The 21,809-nt window shown below is 42.6% G+C and overlaps 1 protein-coding gene across 1 annotated transcript in view; it reads right to left on the reverse strand.

Moving 5' to 3' along the window:
• Positions 1–5,591: 5,591 nt before the first annotated feature.
• odad2 (outer dynein arm docking complex subunit 2) overlaps positions 5,592–21,809 on the reverse strand; it is a 185,183-nt gene continuing 168,965 nt past the window's right edge. Inside the window, exons 37-42 of the mRNA XM_047568767.1 lie at positions 18,732–18,912; positions 18,582–18,643; positions 16,047–16,161; positions 12,547–12,735; positions 12,067–12,288; positions 5,592–6,575 (exon numbers count right to left, since the gene is read on the reverse strand). Coding sequence (XP_047424723.1) covers positions 6,459–6,575; positions 12,067–12,288; positions 12,547–12,735; positions 16,047–16,161; positions 18,582–18,643; positions 18,732–18,912 — 886 coding nt within the window. The 3' untranslated portion in view covers positions 5,592–6,458. The remainder of the gene's footprint in view (positions 6,576–12,066; positions 12,289–12,546; positions 12,736–16,046; positions 16,162–18,581; positions 18,644–18,731; positions 18,913–21,809) is intronic.

Raw genomic sequence — 21,809 nt, forward strand, 5'->3', positions numbered from 1 at the left:
ACTAGTACTCTTAAATACTATGTTATCAAACTACTTCTGTTTCTATTTACAAAGTCCAATGAGACATTTGGAGACAAGAAATTTGTTTTATAAGTGCATAAGTCATGATTAACAGCAAAATGCAAAGAACTGAGCTGAATTTGAGATGATGGAATTCTGTATGGTTTACCATTACCCTAAAAAAAAAAATAGTAACGTCTCACTCATTTTTACCTAGTTGTTTTCTCTTAAATTCACTGTCTGGATTGACCTCTGACCCATGGACTCCGGTTCCCTCAGATAACCATCAACTTAGACTGTTGGTGGCTCAGACTAATTTATTGTTTTTCTGATGAAGATATAATGCGTCTGTGCACACTAGAGAACAACCGATATATCAGCCGGCCGATATATTTGCATTTTTTACTGGTATCAGCCAATACACGGATGAGTTCAGCAATACATATATATTTTTTTTACCCGTCAACATTTACAGACGGGCGCATCCACAGGCAGCCCTGCACTGCTGGAGATGCTGCAGACCCATGCAGCCCATACATGGCCCCTCCCCAACTAACAGAGTGCATGCAGCTGCAAGCTGGAAAACGCCCATGGGCACGTCAAGCTCCCCTAAAAATAAGAGTTGAAAAAAATTTTTTTCTTTTGGTTATTTTATTTTAAAACACTTACCAAACAAAGATCTATTTACTTACTACTTACTCAGCACCAACATATTACAGTCATTAGCAACAGCACTAAATTTTACTGTTATTGTTGTTAAGTAGTGCTGGCTGACGTTTCTGATCCTAGAATCGCCCTTTCTTGTGCTATACCACTTTATACCTGTTTATTTTTTTTTAATTTTGTATGCATTAGTGCTTTAAATATTCTTTGAGTTCAATAAATGTTCATGTTTTTGGTTAAATTGAGACATAACATTTGTTATCGTTGTATCATTTCTATCATGTAAATGGAGGGAGACAAAACAGTATCAGCTCCAAATAATGGCTCAGAAAAAAATCGGTATTGGCCCTAGCGCCACGCCATCACAATTCCTCACACTAGAACTGCCTAGATAGGCCGAAGAAAAGCAGCAGAAAAATTTATGCTCTTACATGTGGCTGAGACATGACGCTTCCTGTCAAAAGGAGAAGCCTGATGCTCATGCTTAACTTATACGACTGTACATTAATCCAGAGCTGTCACAAGCAGCGGTGGTGGTATTAATGGATTTGAAATCTTTTTGGAGACATTACCCTTGCTGCCTTGATATCTGACCCAGACGCTGTGGTATTTGCCCACTCATTTCTCTGTTTATTTATTGTCATGCCAGCTTGTTATTTGCACTTTATGGAAGGCAACGTCAAGATTCATTAGAGCTGTTAAAACTCTTTTAAAAGCGTCCTCAAAAACCGCTGAGAAACGCCAGCGGATGACGGAGCGGCACTTGTGAGGAGCAAAGGTTTGAGAGAGTTCGTCTGAAGAGGAGGAAACGGATGCAGGGAGGCAAACAGCGGGAGGGCACGACACGCGAGGCTCGCTCCAACGGGCCCGATGGCGTGAGTAGGCTGTAATGATATTAAAGCTAGTCTACAGGTTGGGAACAGAAGCCGTGTTCACGCCCCGGCCCTTGGCTAAGAGAGGCCGCTGCCTTCTGTTTGGACGGAGCTCTGAGAGGCCGTTGTGCACACGCATGTTTTTGATGGCAAGCAAACCACGCGGCTTCTGCTGCTGCTGTTGCTGCGCAAGAGTTTGGGATTTTATATTAAAAATGCTCTTTAGATGGTGGGAATGGAAAGCCACTTCTAATATTTGGAAAAAGATTTTACTGTTCATTAGTTTCTTTTATGAAATATTACAGCAGAAGGCCCGGGGAGATGTGGGGAAACTTCAAAAAGAGCGGTTGCATTTTAAAACAATTGAGCTTGTATCACGGGGACACTTCACAAATAAGAGATACTGTATATATTTACTGCTGTGTGCACCCACAATGTTGGACAGACACATTTCACAACTGCAGAAGGGATATTTCCAAACAACTCTTGTGTAATGTGTAATAAAGCACTGCAGTGCGGTCGCATCCAACAGCCATGACCTATGGGAAACGTCTGTCGGAGTCTGGATAGGGTGAAGGTTAGGGCACTGGTGAGACATACCAGTTGATATACAGGGGTGCGGCGCATGCCAAGACCCACATGCGCCGTCAAAACAGTAGACACATCAGGGGTATCCCTTAGCAATTTCCATCCTTTCTGTGAACCTGATGAGAAGCACGAGATCTTGAATGGTGACCAGAAAGGCCTTGGGCGGATGTAATTGCTGCTCCCGCCGAGGCGTGGTAACCTCTAATTTCCCGTGAATAATGTCCCTGTGTTGGACAGCGAGCCAAAGAAAGTGGCAGTTTCTTTTCTCAGAGGGTTTGTGGCTCAGTTAATACACTCAGCCGTGGCTTTAGGACCGATGAGGGCATGGCTACCGAAAGCATCTCACTGCTTCCTCTGGGCCTCGCCCCTGCACTCCTCGAGGTTCAACGTCAGGTTCAGAGTAAAAGAGGAAAACTAAAGCACTAGGTCTTTAAGCTAAGTGTTTTCAAAGCAGTAATTCCAAGCTCATCAGGGTCCGCAGACACAATAGTGTGACAGACTGTAGGAATGCGTTTCTGTTTTTGGTGCTCATCGAGAACATTCGTACCAAACCTCGCTTCATTTGCGGCAATCAGCCGAAACTTTATGCGTATTGACTTTTTCTCCTAAACCAAAACCAGGAAACCAGGCTTCTTGATTTCATCACAGTTTAAGATTTTCGATTTTTAACCCAGAAGACACAGCTGCCAACAGCTTCTGTCAGCCATGACTCCTGTCTGCAGCTGCTCTCAGCCTCCACTCTGCCTCGACTACCTTGGAACTCACCCCTGCGTTTAGTCCTACATTTATGTTCAATAGCTTGCTGTATATTTACACTTCAGCCATTTACACATCTATAAACTGGGTCAGATTGCATTGTGGAATATTGGAAGTAGCAACACAACATATATGTACACTTAATTGAGAGTTTGGACGGGTGAGAGCGAATGATAGCAAAAGGACAATTTTGAGTGATCTAGTGAATTTAGAGGACAGGTCAATCCTTTGTTCTGTTCTTCATATTTTGTTTAGTGTTTGTGTGTGTGTTTGTGTCAGGCTGTATCCTGCTGGGGATGACTGCAGCCATCAAGGAGTGTCATTGCTATGGGGTTTGGGTGTCTGGTCTGGTCTAGGTGGGCGCTACTATGTAACAGCCTGGGTGTATGTGCATTAACAGTGCTCAGTGGAGAATTTGACCACCAGAAGAGCTTTGAGCAATATCTGAAGGAGTTATCTTAAGAAAAAAATCCCATCAAACCAGACAGCTTGGAGTTTTTTTTCTTTTTTCAATTTTTAATTTGGCAAGATCCAGGCCAGACTTTTCTCAACCAATATCCACTATTTTATCCAATAAGAAGCTGAAATAAAGGAAACTGGACTTTAAACTGGAGTTTATTGAAGATGGTTCATCCAAATCTTCAGGTCTAAAGTACTAGAGGGGAGCTGGGCTTTAAACAGGAACATCTGTTCAGAAACTCATGTCTGTTAATGACCAGATACTTACCTGTAGTTGGAGGAAACTGTCTTGATCCCATTTCCTTCCCTCAGTGAATGGTTCTCTAACAACCCATTACCAGTCAGAGGCTCCAGTCTCAAGGTGCGAAACGGAGATGAATCTTCTTGGGAAGAGATAAAATTGATGTCAGATTATACCTCAGGCCACCTCCCCTGTTCAGAGAAGAGTTTTCCAATTTGACATCGATGGCTTCCATTACTCTTCTTTCAAACCATTTGTCTTCTCTAGCTAAAATGTGGACATTGTTATCCTCAAAGCAGTGTCTTTTGTCCTTTCGGTGTTTCTGACTGCTTTTAATCTTTAGCCTAAGCTAAACTAATTACACCCCGACTAAAACTTAGAATTTAGTGCTAGTCAAAGCCTGAGTAGTCAGTGTTAATTACTTTGTCTGGTAAAGGGAGGAAGTAGTCTTTCATTTGTGGAGAATCAGTATTGACATTGGTTCATGCTGCAGAGGCAGCAAAGCCTGCTGTATGGAATTAAAGAGTCATTAACCGTTGTGAATTTATTTGCTCTGAGCGTTTCTCAGTGGCTGCTTTCAACCCCTAGCTTTTTTTTGTGTGTGTGTGTGTGTGTTGTTGCTTCTTCAGCGTAATAAGCTCACTCATCCCCTCTTCCGCGATCCCTGCTCCTCCAGTGACCCCCGCAAAACAGCTGGTAGTGTTTAAACTTCAAAGGGCGACGAAGATTTTCGACCACATATTTTCGGTGTTTTGCTAATTTTCAATATTTTGCACGTGGCCGATATTAATGATGAAAGCCCCATGAGAATTTGTGGCAGCCTTTTGTGGTTGAGTGCTGAGCATCTAAGCTAACCAGGACCAGGACAGCGGGATCAGAGAGACAGGCTGAGAGACATGCGAGAGGAGGGCAGCAGCGGCGGCGGCGGTGGAAGCCAACAGTCTTTTTTCACTGAGAGACGGTCGAGCTTGACATTGGCTGTTGACGCTAAACAGGAACAGAAGACAAAACAGAGCTCGGATCAGCAACAATACACTCACAGAAACACTGACAACTCTCAATTCTGTATGTCAAGAAAAAGACTGGATTGCAATTAAGAAAACAGGCTTTCTTTTTTTTTTTTAAAGATACTGAGCAACCAAAATAAACAAACAGTATCAACTTTGGGGGAAAGGCAGGACAATTTGTTGTGCTTTCCCAAATATCCTTCATTAGATTGTTTTATAGTTGTTGCTGACTACACGCCATGCAAATGCTCTGGTACAGAGATAATCCCAACCAGCCAAACGTCTACAACATTTTAGCTTTTACTGACAAAAATAATGAGCCTGTTTATAAAATATATTTTATTATTGTTAATAAATATCCCCACAAAATCTGGAATTACTGTAAGTAAACTGTGGAAAATCATGATTTAAATTCATTCTTGCACAACACGCTATTGTGTTCCTAATTGTTAAAGACATTTTTTATCCACTCACGCAAACAGAGCTTGAATTTATGTGTTCATATTATTGTATGGTATTTATACAGAACATTTGTGCAGACTCCCTGTATTCCACGGTGGTGCTTTACAACCAACAGGGGGTTGTTCTGTTTATCCGAACGTCTCTCTGGAAGTTGTGTGCTTTTCTGAGTTTGGATATGTTCATATAAGTGCGGGAGTATACAAACTTTACAAGATGAGGTTGTGCGAGCCAAGCAGATGTGGGTGATGTTTAGATGTTGCGGCCCCGTTTGATTACTCGAGGAATGTTACTGCAGAGAAGGTGGCTCCAAACTGTTGCGCTCGCGAAACAACGCACGGGGCATTTGGCGGAGGAACAAACAAGCGAAAGTCGCATTTATTTTTATCATCATCATTTTCCAAGTGGAGACAGTCAGGGAGCGAGAAGAGGGCTTCCACAAATGTTTGTATGAAGTCCTGATGAAGTAACTGATGTAAACAAAGAGATGAGGATGAAAGTTCCCCGTTGAAACGGAAGCAAGAAGGCAAATAAATACTCGCTCTCCAATCAAGATAAAACATTTAATTTGAAACTGTTGTCAGATATTTTGATACAACACATTTAAACACTTACATTCAGAGACACATCTCTCATACAGGGCGCAATCTGAAACACTTTTCAAACACTTAAGAAACTCCACGAGATGGATGTGAAGGTAAATATTTGCCAGTGCTGCTATAGCCAGTACTGGTAAGGGACTGTACAAAAATTATTAGAGCGGGAGATGGGCCTGGAAAAAAGGAGACGGGGGATTGTGTATGTTTAGATTTTGCTGAATAGAGATTAAACTGATTGTTTTGTCAGATGGTCTTTTGTATTACATAGAGGAGCTTTGCAGCTTTTGGAACTAGTAGATGTGGATTATAGTCTGTAATGAGAGCACCTGTTTTGTAATGTTACAGAACAACAGAAAGTTTAAATATCTACAGCTATAATATGATGCATGTTGGAATAACTTCAACATGCATCATGTTTAAATAGTTTGAATCAGAACCCCCTAAACAGCCGCAGAGCCAAAGAACGGACTGCTTCTTTATTCAGCGGAGACGAGAGTAATAACTGTAATGACCTAAAATAAAGCCGGACTGGCTGTAAGCACACACTACATGTTGTGTTTAACATTATTTTGGCAAATGTTAACCCGATGTCTAATTTGGTCTTTTGAAGAATTGTTGCTCCATTCACAACAGTTGAGCCGTTAGAGGGGGAAGGGTGTTTTTTAAGTAAAGCGTCTGGTCCAAAACTCATAATAATAACCCTGGAGAAGGTCTTGGTATTTGAAAAGTCAAACTTTGGGTTCAGATCCCCACCCTGATCACTTGTGTACAGTCCCTAGTAGGTTTCAGGGGGTGGTGCTGTTTTGGGTGATTGTCAGTTCAACAAACGTGCCTTCCCATTAGCCAGAGCCAGCAGTCGGATGTTGCGCACACAGCCTGCAGCGGCCTCCTGGAGCTCCTCGACATCAGAGCCCATGATGTGGATTAGAGGCTGCAAAGTAAACAAGAGAGAGATTACCACCAGCAGCATAAACAAGGTCCCCCCCAAAAAAAATCCTTTTTCTAGAAGTGGACTAATAGTTTGGAATCACACCGAGCACTCAAATAAGAAGCTTGCAGCCCATGTCGGCATTAGTCTCTGCACACTGCCACCGACCGGCGAACACTGCAAACATTTGCGATGGTGGCGCTGTGGTAGTCTGAAAATGCAGTGGCACGTGTCCCCCTGTGTGCGTCTGCGCATGCATGTGTGTGTGGTAGTTCCATTTCCAAATCATGCCTCAGCAAAGGGGTTACAGCTGCGTGCACACATGCTTCTGTAAGTTTGCTCAGATGAAAGTCACGCGGGGCAGGCTCGACATTAAAAACCTGAGCGTGGACCACACCACTCGTCAGCCTTTCCGCCGCTCCAAAGGTCAGATTATATCCGACTATTAGTGGCTTGTGTAATGGATCTTGTTAGATCTTATTGCAGAACAGGGTTTCGAGCTCCCCAGAAATCTCTAGCTTTGGAAGTTTATTTTTTGGTTACATAAAATTGAACATTTAAACGATTTTCGCGTGTTCAAAGGGCTGCGTATTATGTGGACCTCAGCTAAAAGGAACACAGTGGATATATGAAATACCACTGAGTGGCATGTTTTTCTTTTCGGGGGGTGTTGAGCTTTTTTTCCCCTGTTTTATCTGCAACAAAATCACTACATTATGTTTGTGGGCGGCTTTGGGGCTGAATCAAAATAAAAAGTAAATGTAAGCATAAATACTCTGGTGCAACGGATGAATCTAAATTCGTTCAATGTGTGCTGTGTGGTAAAATCACAATGGTGTGCCACTGAGGTCTGCAAAAGCCACACTTGCAATTATTTGGGATAGTCTTGTTTATGTCGATAATGAAGCAACGGCAGCATTACATCCCTCAACTAAGCACTTAAGGACTCCCTGCTCCCAGACATAACGATGCTTTGATAAATACACTGCTGAAACGTCGGAGGCACTTTTGAGCTCCATGTATCAAGGCCTAGTTGTCCATGTAAACGAAAAAAAAAGGGGATTTTGAAAAAGATTTCTTTAACGAAGATCGTGCTGCAGCGGGCTTACAAGTGGTGTGTTTGGACAGCATCTGGATCGCCCCCCTAGTTTCAATGCGTCGATGTCGAATCCGTGGTGTTTCTCAAAGGATTATATCTGCTGTAGACCAAGGTAATGATTCAAGGAGCAAGTCTTACTAGAACTTACATCCAGCCACTGACTTAGATTCGGCATCACAGCGACTCTAAAAGTTTCTGGCTCCTTCCTGTTTCTGTCTTATTCAAAACTCTCTCATCCTGTTCAACACTGGTTCCACATGTCAGCGTAGGAAGTAACAGGATTCCTTTGTCTCTGCGACACAAATGAAACTTCATCTGGAAGGACCAGCGCTTCGAGACGACCCGAGTTTGCGAACCAGGTTGTCATTGTGTTCATAATGCATGTCAGAAGGCAAGCGGAGGCTGACCCCGACCTCTGTCCGTGTTACATGCAAACTTAAGACGCCACTCCACACATTTGTGCGGTTAGCAAACAGCCGAAAGGAGCGGAGAGAGGAGACATTCCCAGGATTTTCAGTGCAAAGATAAACAGTGAAAGGAAAACAGATGAAAGATGAGGTGAGCCAGCTTGTGAGTGCGAGCACGAAAGGGATGATAACCTACAGTGTAGGGCTGGTTCGTAATCACATCACTTTGTGGAAAAAGTCATAAAGTAGTGCAGCGGCTCCTCTCTATTAACTAGTGTCAGGGGGTAAACACAAAACATTTACCCTCCAGTTTAATATGATTTTTAAATAGCATCCAAAACACCTCCGAGAGCAAACTTACATCCACGGGCTCCAGAAAACATGCAGCTCACTAAACAAGTCTCTTTTGTGAAAGGAGAGGATGCCTGAGAAGTGCCAGAGGCAGCGTTTTTGCCAACCTCATAGCATGTTATTCAGACGTCGCCAAATAAGGTCTCCCGAAGCGCAGAGCAAGGCTAAGATAAGCGTGTCTCTCTTTACTGCCTTCTTTTTTTTTTTTTTTCTAGCTTGCTCTTTCCCTCCCAGCTGGGATGTCCAGGAATATAATACGCCGCTTGTTGGATATTCCCTGACTGTAATAACACGAAGACTACGCTCCATGTGTGAAAACTGAATCGTGAGTTTTTGAGGTTTCTGCACTTCAGAGAGCTCCAGTGAGTCCTGACCTCCAAGAATCTGAACTCCCTCCGCCCGGCTGAGGTGTGCGAGGAGGAAGCTGGCCGTCTGGGAGGGCTGCGCATATTGTTGCATGTGTACACACACATCCTATCACCCATGGAGGTGTCACGGTGTTAAGTGTGCTGCGTTGGACCGCGTCTGCTTGCAGAAGTTGAGGTTTAAATTCCCCTGTGCCAGGTCTGACAACCATTATGGCTCCATCAACCCACACCCCCCTCCGCCCCAACACATCCCAGCATTCCCATGTTTTAGACTCCACTGTGGAGGCAAACACTACAAACAGACAGCAGTGTTTAGCTGGGTCGAGGGGAAGCTGGTGAGGGAAGTCAAGGTAAACAACATTCTCTGCAGCCTCCAGTGAGCCAGAGAGTGTTAAGCTGCTTTTTCTGTGTCTCTACAGGGGAAAAGGAAAAGGAGGGAGGGCAGCTCTCACATCAGTGTCTTTAAGAAGGGGAACATTTCAAGCTGAGCTCTTAAAAAAAATGACACGAGGAGTAGAAGCTTAAGTCAAAGTCTCTAAAACATTTCACTCCGTGGATGTCAAAAACACGGTAGTCATAACAGAAGACAGAGGACACAGCCCCTGTATCATCTGCTCACCACACCCACAACCTGAAGTAATGTTTCACACAAACCAGGGGGAAACTGTAGAAATAAACACGAGATGCTCGGCTTGGACTTATTCCTTCCCTCACATTTGTCTGACTTTTGCTCCCCCACACCCTCACTGCGCACTTTCACTGCTGAAGTCTGAGCATGTAAAAGAAAAATGAAAACAAACATTCACCATGCCGGAGCAGAAGTGTACTCATGAGCAACAAAAGTGCAAACGGTTTTCTCATTTAGATTAGTTAAAAGCCTAAAATACATACCAGGACCTGGCAAAAGCCACTATTTGGAATACGTTCAGTTGAAAATTACCAATAATTACCATCTGAATTTTGCAATTTTCATCAATTTACTTCACAAAGCCTTTCTTATGAAAGAACCTCTTTAATACAACTAGCTGGCTGTAGCTGTCTACAAGAATTTATGCTTTCAGCAAACAATTCCCAGTCCTTTGGAAGCAATGTAAATCATGGAGGAAAAGCATGTTGATTCTATACATGACACAGAATGAAGCACATCCCTATGAAACTGTGAAATTCCTGGACTGGATGTCAAATCAAAGGTTAAGACTCTTTTTGTTGGTATGTATTTCCTCCACAGAAAACTCAAGGACAAAACAAGGCTATAGTCAAAACATGAAATTTAACTGATGTATTTGAGATGTTTCATACTGATACGAGTGAAAGTAAATAACTGAGGGACAAATCTGAAATGTTTTGGTTCAGGCAGAATGAAAACACAAGGACGGGTCACTAATGAGTTTTCCAGTGTAAAATACTTTCTTTTCAATGCTTAATTTCCCCTGTGAATCTTGCGGGACTGTGCCATAGACCATTAAGTGTGCTAGAGAGGAGAGTTACTTTCTAAACCAGTTCCGGAGCAGACCTTTGCTCATGTGAAACTGTATACTACACGTGGGTGAACATGTTTTGAAAGCTTCTCAACGGCACAAAAAAAATTATTTAGAAATACGGTTGAAATAATACAAGAGGCAGTCCAGAATTTAACGCAAGGCCGTAAATTAGACGTAGGGCCCGGTATCATTCCTCGATAAACCCCTCTCCAACCCATTCAGAACTATCGGAGGTATTGTTTTAACACATTCTTCCTAACGGCTGCCTGTATATCATGAAGCACAGCCCTACAGCGTCCACTCAAAGGTGGAGATTGACAAGCTCCCGCGCTGTAATGTTTCCTTCGGGGTCAGGCAGGTAAGCATCAGCCCTCCTCATCCAGACTGGCTGAGATCGAGGCCAGACGGAACAAAGAGGCTGCCTGTGTTGTGTTTCCACGTCTGAGATTAAGAACAAATGCAATGCTTGGTGCAGTTACGTGGCCGCTGGTAATTAAGCTCTTTAAAAGTCCAAAAATACATTATGGAGTAGTGTTGCAACTCTTAACTGGTACATTAATAAGGGCAAACACAGACACATATTAAGCAGACAGAAAGGGTGGTATGTCTTGTATTTGCACACACTAGAATTTCAAATATAGACACAAACGCACACTGAGAGCAAAAAAAAAAAAAAAAAAAAAAAAAAAGAGGGCTTGTCCAGCTTTTGTCGTGGCTCAAACTACAAAAAGCATTCATCTTAACGACTTTTGCAAATTGGACATAACTCTTTCGGAACACCCAATGTTCGGTCCAGCTAACCAGTTATAGCTAGTGTTGAACCACATACACTGTAACAGCAGCTCAGGCTAAAGTACACCATTTAATGAACATGGGAAAAAAAATATCTGGCTGCCATGGCATAACCGCTTTATAATTTATATCACAGTTGTTATTTAGTGGGGAAGAAAGGATTTAAATTCACTTATGGCCACAAAAAGATTTCTCATGTGAAAGTTTTTCTGTGGAACGCCATTGAATTGGAGAATAGGATAGATCATCTGTGACAAGACATCGACTAAAGCCTAATCTTATTACAATAAATCTCCACATCACTGTCAGAGACAAACATAATAATAATCTTTGGAGCTGGGCATGGAAACAGCCTGACGGGCTCAAATGCTAGACAAAACAATGCTTGTTCCTTTTTGGACGTGTGCTACGTACACAACTGCCACGATGAAGAAAGCTGGCGGATGTAGGCTTACAGAGAAGAAAAAAAACTTGACCATAAAAAAACATTGTTTTCTTTTAGCCTTGAACAGCTCTGACCCCGCTCCTTGGCCTGAAACATATCACTGCTGCATTCTGCCCTGATGTCCAGGAACAGCCCTTAGCAACAGTTACCCCCAGCTACAGCCCTTTGACTTGTGCTGTAATGGCATCTAGGGTCTACCGTAGAAATGGCGCTTCGCACACACTGGGCTGTTTGCTTTTCTGAATTCCCATGACGGCTAGAAAGTGGAGTCATGTTTCCGCCGCCGAATAAAAACCCACTTTGTTTCTGCTCCATCGGTCAAAGGCTCTGAAAATAGTCACAGCTTTTCAAAGTTTATTACTCAGTGTTTTTCACACATCACTGAAACAAGGGTGGTGGGAGACCAAAGCACATTTTCCCTCAATGCAATTATACCAGATTTAGTCTCAAACGCACCAAATTAACTACATGAAATAAAGACTTGGTAAATTATCTACAAAAAGGCATTAATGAGGACTCTGAAATTTAGATACAACAGCACTGCAACTGACCTTGACCACTCCTTTCTTGTGCATGGTGATGCAATTGTTGGGGTCCTTGGACAGCTGGTACAGAGCCATGGCCGTGCTCTGGTGGACTGACTTGTCTTTCGACCTAAGGTAACACACCAGTGGGGCCACGGCGCCAGCATCACCGAAGGACGCCCGATTGCTGCTCCACATGCAGCAGTGGCCAATGGCCTCAGCCAGGTGGCGACGGAGCCTGTCATCAGCCTGTTGAGAAGAGGGGGAGGGGGGGGCAATATTGGATTGCAGAGACCGGTCCTTACAATATAAACAACAACAAGCTCTGCAAGAAATCCTTGGCAATACTTACCAATGTTTTTCTCATTAGCTAAATTTATGTAGCAATGCTTAGGGATAGACAAACTGAACTCCACTGTTAGGACAGCGTTTGCATGTTGACAATAACAGCAGTGTTCATGAATAGTAAAAGCTTGCTGTTTGCCTCCAGCAGTGAGGGGGTCTTACTGTGTTAGTCAGCTTGGCCAGCAACGGGACAACGCCGTGATCGGTGAGGACTGCCAGGTTCTCCTTGTCTTTGGCTATTTTGGCGATGGCAGCGCAAATGCTTGCCAGCACCTCGTTGTTTGTTGACTTCAGCAAATTAACAATCAGTTCCAATCCACCAACGAGGGAGCGCACCATTTCCCCTGCGTCCTATGGTCAGAGAGCCTGTTATTAGTTGGTGCTTCGTGAGGAGGAACGAGGAAGATGATGGAGAGAGAGCAGCGTGATGACAAGAGACCACCGCAGACATAGAGCATTCCAGACAAAAAGGACAATAAATAAGTACAAACAAGTACTTTCATCTTCCAAGGTAACAATTTCAGTGCCGCTAATGCAGTTTATTTGTATCAGAAAAAACAGAACATCCGAGACTTTCTTTAGTTACACTTTCCTGCCACAATCAAAAATATATGTTTTTAAATATTTATAAATAAATATAATATGCATTTTTTTCCAGTAAGCTTGTCATTATGATTTTATTTATCGTGTTTGTATCTAATTTTGACAACTTTACAGCCTCAAAGCGGAAAACGAACCACTTATCGGGGTTTGAACCACATGGTTTGCAACCCTGGCACTAGCGCATGCAACAAAATGCAATGCAACGCCGTGTCCTGCCTCAGAGATGTGTTCCGGGCTGGTGAGAGCAGGCAATACATTTTGACTCTTTGTCAATCTCTGCTACTGGCAAGCAAACTAGACACAATGAAGATAAACCATAGAATTTAGGGCTTAGAAGCGACATTTAAAAGGTTTTCCCCAGAGTGAAAAGTGTAGACTCATGGTTTGAGCTCATGGCACCGGCGGGTACCGCAGGACTTGCTGCCACTTGTGGGGCGATGCCTACCAAACCAAGGAGCTGGTAGGGAGTGCTAAGCGAACCACAGCGGAAGAGCTGGCAGAGACAGTGGCTTCAGTATGGCTTGGCATCAACAGGCCGCTGTTTAAAATCACAACTCACCATATCGCCAGCCACGGAAGGATACATCAAGGTGGCCGAGTCTGTAATGTGCAGTGCTATGAAAATAGAACAGAAACTTCCCCAAAAGCATACAATTATGGATTGCTGGATGCAAATCACAAAGCACGCTTAATTTGAGTCCATTTCAGCATCAATCTACATGTCCAGACCTGATGTATGGCACAGGACCATAGACTACAATAACAAAATCTATATTTTATATTTACTCTATAAATTAAAGGGAATTCATCAACTTCAGCACTGACAAAGAGCCATGAGTTGATCTAAAGCTGGAAGGCAGTGCTACTTTGGAAGAGCTGGATGTACTGTTGCATTCTCCTCTCTGACAGAGAGCTCAGAGCTGACATCAGGCCAGGGTGCGGTGTATGGGCCCTATGATGCCGTGCCAGAGGATGAGCCATGTGTGCAGTGCAGGCCAGTGAGGGGGGTGCCGGGGCCAGGAGCTGACCCCCCGACACACAGGAAGCTCTTCCTCAGGAATACTGATGAAGGCTGGCCGGGAGTCCCCACGACAGAGGAAGCTCTCTCAAGCCACCAGCTGCGACAGACTAGCCAGAATCTCTTTCATGGCGTGGACTGGCCCCTAGATCTGAAAACCAGCGGCATTATGAGGCTGCACACGGAAAGACCTTTCTCACTATCCTCTCTTTCCCCCTCCTCTTACCCAGGATGAAATAAAATAGAAAACACATTATCTGCTGTGCGTGAGCTCAAGCTGAAGGGAGGAAGCCAAGCTCAGAATGGCAGACGCTCGCCCTGACCTACTCTCTGGAGTAATCAGGCTTCTATAACATACAGAACATGACTACTATGTAAAGGAAAAATAAATCAAGCATCTAAATGTGCGTCTGCATTCGGGCAAATTAATGATACACCCCATTACGTGCGACTGGGAGGGTTCTATTTCCTTGATTGGAAAGCAAACATAATTGAATGATTCACTACTTAGTCTTTGGAGTACTTTCGGAGTACTAAATCAATTTAAGTCGTTGACCTGTGGACAGGGAGCATATCGTCTGTCTGTGTTTGTGACTGTAGAGGGGCAGTAGTGCTCTATGGAGCTTCCAGCAGATGCATTTATACCATGGCTCTTTCATAAATCCACTATGGAACTGTTAACTCAAACCACATGGGGTTTTTTATCTAAATAGGGACTGCAGCAAAAGCAGCTGTATCAGGTTCCCCAAGTCGATGGGCAAAGAGCACTATTTAGCTCTTGTCATTGCCCCCGTCCCAGAAAAATCACCCAAAAAGCATGTTCATGAATTTCCCTCAAAATTGGCACACTGACATCCAGACAAACATTGTCAAACTTTGTTAGAGCTCAATAGTAGGTCCGCAGTTCCCCTTCTCCCTCCATATGGTTGCCATGCCTCATTTTCGCTGCACTTCTGGGCCAGAGAAATTCCAGCTAGCAAAAGAGGGGTTTCACCCCCAAGACACCTGTCTGGGCCCAATATATCTGTTTAAACTTAACCAGATTGCTCGACTGACAAGTTGTTTACCCTAATCATAGTGATAATCTAATAGAACAACATTACGTTTCTAGCTGGAAATGGTACAATTGCTCCAGGGATAAAAGATCAGCAGATGAGTAACTGAAATTAGACTTGACAACGCTGCTGGGTAATAGCAGGATGAAACAATATCATAAAGCAGCTCATAAGGACTCTAAAGATTTAACACTGGACTCTTATAACATTGTCTGACTCACAAAAGTCAAATGCTTTTTTAATCTCGTCTATTCTCGATTGGCTAGCTCCACTAAAGCCACACCAGATTTGATCATTTTTAGTCTATTCAAAGCTAAATGATGCACACTTAAATGACTCCACTTGTGACAACTTATCAAATTACACGTGGCCGTGGACCCACAATTCATTCTTTTTTAACATATGCAGTAAAAGTTGATTGTATAAGGTAATGTGTTTTCTTTAAAGAAAACTTGTGAACTCTAAAATGACTTAGGTGTTGTGCGTGGCCATGTAACACATGCATCTGTGCAGTGTTTTCATTAGAGATGTGGGTTCACAGAAACTGTGCTCCATGCGTGGATTGTGTGCCTCTGTAACTAGTAGCATGTTGAGGGAAGATTTTCAGCTGGGAAATCACAAGCCACGCCACAGGATATTACTCAGTCTCAGTCTTTCTCCCTGCCTGCTTCCAAATTCACCAATCCCAGTGTGCCAAGGAGGCTTCTCTGCTTCATATTAGCCCAAGGTTCATGTAAGCCTCCTCTGACACAGATCTGCCCTTACTAACCTCCCAGCAGACGCAGGTTTGAGCGAGAGCTTAGGAGACAAAAATGGTGATATAAGCAAGCTTCTGTTTTGTGACTGGGATAAGCCTCTATTCCGAAACGACACGAACTCTGCAGAACTCTTTGATTTACAGGCTATGAATGTGTCTTTGGTGTTCCTCGCACCATAGACAAGTATTTGACTGTATGTCATGGAGGACTGAAAAAACTTTACTGTACCTTTGCATTTTGAATGCACGGACAAAGGGCCCATGCAGCACTAGATTGAACATCTGCACTGGGATTTTTTAGCAGTGACCACACCAGGCGGACTCCATCAAGCTGGTCAATGATTCTAATGAAAGAGAAACAAAAGTAGCTGTGAGGAGAGAGGGAATGAAAGAAAGCAAGTATGTAAAAGTTTAACATTGGATTTCATTTAGATCTGTCGTTAAGCATAATTTCATGCTTGAAAGCTACAGTATTAGAATGTTTAATAATGTTTGTTTCACATAGCTCTGGCTGTATAAGCCAGGTCAGCAGCAGGCTCAACACAACTGCAGCCAAACAGGATCAAAGCATCAATCGATTTCAGCAGTGGGCTTTTCATCACGCCTCGCCTTCCAGTCCTCCTCTGTTCTGTTCCCTCTCCTGAAACCCACCCACTGTCTGCTCAGTCAAATTATTCTCAACGGAAAATCTCAGCACTCCAGGGCCAGAGGTTAACTCACATACATATGTGTATAGTGCTTCATACATGGATTTATAAATAGAAACTGAGACAAACTTTCACTTAATGTTGGTGGCTTGTTTTTAAACCAGCGCCAAAAAGAGGACCCCTTTCCAAATCAAACAGAGACAGAGACAGGTCGCTCTATATTTCATACAGTCTGAGTGAAGTTTACTTAAGCATGAGCTGTATTTCATGTCGTATACATGACTGTTTTCAAAACTGCAGTCAAGGTCTGAGAACTCAAAGAATTACGCCACAGTGCACCCGTTGTCTGGTATAAATAACATGTAACGTGTTCCCCATGTGTGCTTCCACCAACAAGGCCGACATTGAATGCTGTCATAATTACTTAAACACTCCCTAATCACAGTATCTCTGTGACTGGCAACGAGCGAACACTCATCAGGGACGTCCCCTGCTCCATCTGTCTTCCGTTTGCACATAAATCAGTCTAGAGGGATCATAACATCAGATTCCAGTCTGCGGGGCCTCTTAAATCCAGACCAAAAACAAAAGTGAAGCATCATATCATCCACCAAACCAGCTCCGTCTTCCCATGAAGCAGGTATGAAACAGATTAGCAATAAAGTTGCAGCTGACAGTGATGGATTAGAGGAGGAGACCACAAACCTTGGACACATTAAACAACGTGTGTTCACTCTTGTAGCTACACGGGATTCATTGAAGGAAGTGCTATGTCATTAACCACACAGTGCCTACTGGTTGAGAACAAAAACAAACACTTGAGTGTTTCATGGAAAACTTTGAAGTGATCAGTGTTTGTTATGGGCTTTCAATACCAATGGATGACCTGAATCAGAATGATGATGAAAGAATGATTGTGCCGATCAACAGAAGGTGGTATCGGGGGGAAAAGTTTCTTTTAGTAAAATGAAGTCATGTTAACTGACAGGAATGTTGTTGCTAACTGTGTGGTACCATACATACAACATCATATTTGTTAGCTAGCCAAACATCGTCTATCACTGGTAATCAGACAAACAGCTCCAGCCTTGTTGGGTCGAAGCAGGAAACAATCAAATGTGAGTTATGCTAATTGCTAAGCAAACTACTGTATACATACATGTCTCAAATAAGCTGTTACCGCAAAACATACAAACAGCGACTGTTGAAATAAGAACTTTCTGTTTACAGCTAAGTGTGAAGGCTGAAAGATTACAAGGTCTGGCCTAAATATGCATACCGTGAGAAAACACGAGGAACATGATGAACCAATGCAATACAGTTCTCTTGTTGTGTGAAGTTTACCGCAGTTACTGGCTTTATTTTGACATGCTTCGCTTTTTATTGAGCCCCTTTGGTTTTTGCCTCTAAACAACTGTAAAAGGCTCATACAATAGCACGGACAGCTAAGTAACAATGTGAACTCACACTTTAAGTTATATTTGTGACCAGCGCTAATTAAGCAGGGTCTTGTAGTCCGTAACAGCCTTGTAAAAGCAATGAGGCACAGATGGAAGCTCCACAATGTTCTGCAGTGTTGAGGGTTAAATGAACGCAGAATAAAAACTCCTCTGGACTCTGATTCACTGTATTTTCCCAGCCATGTAGTCTTGGACAGGGCAAGGCTTTAGGTATGTTTGTCTGACCAGCTACACTGCTAACAGTGACCGCAAGGCTATAGTAAAACACTGGGAATTGAACCACAACCATATTTAACACAGCAGGTACAATAAATAATGCTTCTAAAATCTGTAATTAAGCTGAGGATTAAAGAGTAACCTACCTGCAGAATTACAAATTAAAAGAACATAAGATTCCTTAAAGCATCAGCCCATGACAGGTTAATGGCAACTGTGTTTACAGTGAATACTTGAATTGGTGTCAGTCTCTTGTAAAAACACATGACATCAATATGTGGCAAAGAATATGTGTTTGGAGCTAATTCAGTAGCAACAGTTACACAAAGCCACTAATCCCATTTTAAGAGTCACCTCACATGGAGTTGTTTCGTTTGTGTGAACTGTACTGTAAATGAAAAAGACCATGCTAGATGTTTGGATGAATAGGAAGAGACTTACGCCATGTTATCCTTATCTGTGGCACAGGCACCCACTGCCCTGGTTACATTCACAAGCAGTGCCTGGTTAAATGACACAAAGCACATAAATGAATCAGTATACAGCAGGAGCATGCTTGAGAGATGCAATGACCCTTAATATTGAACATACCTGGTTTGTTCCAGTCAGCAGGTTAACTAGAGGCTTGATGCCTCCACATTTGCGGATGGTAGCCTTGTTGGTGGGTATCTGGGCAAATTCTCCCAGGGCTCCCACTACATTGACCAACACTTCTTCAGGCTGATCTTTTAGAAGACTAACCAGAGTCTCCAGGGCTTTGTCCTCCTGAAACCTTTGGGTGGAAATGTGGAAGTGATCATTATAGTAAGTAGTTGCTTCACACTTGTTACATTTATAATATAAACCGATAAATGAACACAAAGAGCTTAGACAGAACTGAAAACATCAGCACATTTACAACCTCACAATGACAATGCCAACATACCGATGTTGGGTTTGCCATGTTCAGGTAACACAAAGTCAAACAAGCAGCTCAGAAAGGATGCACCTAGGTACAGTAGTGGTTTGAGGTAAATCAAACACACTTAGTTTAATGTGCTGGCTTGTAGACATACAGTAAGCCCCAAACACAAAGTACAGCTAAGGATGAGAACAAGAATGTCATTGTAGGTATGTCACAAACAAAGGTACTGTACAAAATTTAACGGGACAGCACCAAAGTTTATACCAGTCCAATCAACAGTTGGAATATTTACAAAAGGTCAAGAATGTAAACTTCATGATAATGCTTATATGAAAAGTTGCAAGACTACTACATTTAGCAAACACATCCCAAGTAGTCTGGGAACAAGACAACCCCACAACATTTTTAGCCTGGTACAATGGGGTGGTCTTAGAGTGGCAGACTAGCATCGCTAGAGCCACACCCTTAGTGTAGTTAAATAAAATACTATTAGTTACTAACTGATAGGTAGAAATTTTATGTACAAATCCCTGAGCTGTACAGTAATACAGTAGACCTTTTACTTGTAACCCAGCAGTATAAGCAGTTTTCCCACGGCTCCTCACAGTTGTCCCTTGTACATACTTTGCATAACCAAAGCTTTGCTGTGGCTTGGAGAGTCTTCCTCCGGCTTTTGCTGTGATTCTGGCTTGTTTGCCCTGTGCTATAGAGTGGTAAACTATAGTAAACATTTAAAAGGGATATAACGCGGTTGCAAAAAACCTCAACAAACCTCTGATGTACAGTTAAGTTCTACGACTGTTTTTATTCACAGTTACGGTTGCTGGCATCATGGTCCGAAAGCTATTGTAGATGGCCAAGGTCATTTGGTTTTGGTCAGGGTCCACCGACAGACGGCCTATTCTTGTAAGTGAAAACACTGCTAATGAACAGACGAGCTGCCAAAGTTAACTTCAGTGAAATTCACCATAACGAAAAACAATGGTTTTCCTATGCCATCACTGAAGTGTCATCTACAGTTGACTAGAGTAGAATTATCTTGTAATCACAGACATAACTTTTGATAAATGAACAGTAAGTCATGTCTATTTTTGTTAAGCCAATCCCGGCTGAAGTAATTACGTTATGGCAAGAGTAACATTACACAAAGCTGCCTGAAGCAGCTACTACTGCAAACACAGGGCTCCACAAAACTGGAAGCTTATTAAAGCCCATCAGAAGACACAGGAACCACAGTGGAGCTTCTGTGCAGCAAGTTTTATGATTGATAATCTGCTTTTTCCTTTACTCATTCATCTGCACTAGCCATACATTCAACTAAGTGCAGAAAGATTAAATGCTGCCTTTTATGCTAACTGAGGCAGGTCCAAGTGAAATTAAGACATCTTAGAGACCCCAAGACCATGAGGATAGAGAGAGAACGGGGTAGTTGCTGGTTCAGCCTGACATGTAACAGATAGATCTATATTCTCTGGAGGGAAGTAGTAGAGCATTGACTGGCTTGGGTGAGCAAAGAACTTTCATGAGGTATCATTTAGAGTGGGAATTATGATGTGCTCATCATAATGCTGGAACAACGGTAAGAACGAGGGGTAGTCAGTAATTGGAAGCGAAACCCCACAATCTTGACCCAAAGCGTTACTGCTCTGGCAAATACAGTCCGAGACTTGGCAGCCGGGACTTTCCATTGCAAAGTTATTCCCTCAGTCTTTTGTTAAGACTTTTTACAGCATTTTTGTGTGTCCATAACACCTCAGTATACAGGCTGAAGGAGCCACATGTGGATGCATCCATAAATCTGCACAAAATAATGTTTCAGTGTTTCCAAGTAGGGTTTTCGTCACACACACTATATAATCTCGACCTTTGTTTGTATAGTGGACGTCCTGTGAAAAACATAAGCTTATGAGAATGTGGTCTTTAAACAAACACACTTATGTTATGGATGTAATTATATTTCAGGGCATCAATCATCTCTCGTTTTGATGCATCATTAATCAGTAAAATGGTAACACGTGCTGCTACTTGTCTTGAGTGGAGGTGCCCAGAACCTCTATACTGTCCAGACCGCGCAAATCACCAGTTAAATAGAAGTAAAAACCATGTTGTTTTCAATGGGCCACAAGGCCTGTTTCATTTGACCATGAACTTCGAGAAAGAAAAGAGGACAAAATACACACTCTGCCTCCCATTATACTATTGCTGTAGCGAAATATATTCCAAAATGATTTTCATTTCGGTACACCACTCAGCCTATGATTGACTTTGAAATGAGCGCATGCCCCTAAAACCCTGTTACCATTAGCAGCGTTTCCTTTTTGACACTAATGGCTCAGTCCCTTCATTCCAAGCTGTTGCCTGACCTTTCAAATAAGCCTGGATGAGTAGGGAGAAAAAAAACAGATCCACTTACACATTCAAGTGGGCATTAAAAACATTATCTGAGCATCATGTTGGTTTCCTGCTGAAGAGGTACGATTTTACTTCACTCACAACCAACAGTTCACCTTTTCCAAGAAATAAATAAATAAATAAAATGCAGCACATACAGGAAAGAAATCACAAGATAAGAGATTTATTCAAAATCTAATCTCACTAGGATAGCTTTGTGACGAGTTAAATTTAGAGAAAGGGCAACTAAAGTGTTTGTAAATGAAGTGTCACTAAATGTGGTTGCATGTGATTAATGGAATCATTATAATTATTTCTATTATTGTTATTATCAGTAGGAGTGTAACTATTTTACATAGCAACGGTGTGACAAG

The sequence above is a fragment of the Mugil cephalus genome, chromosome 18 (genome assembly GCF_022458985.1).
Source record: "Mugil cephalus isolate CIBA_MC_2020 chromosome 18, CIBA_Mcephalus_1.1, whole genome shotgun sequence".
Lineage (NCBI taxonomy): Eukaryota > Metazoa > Chordata > Actinopteri > Mugiliformes > Mugilidae > Mugil > Mugil cephalus.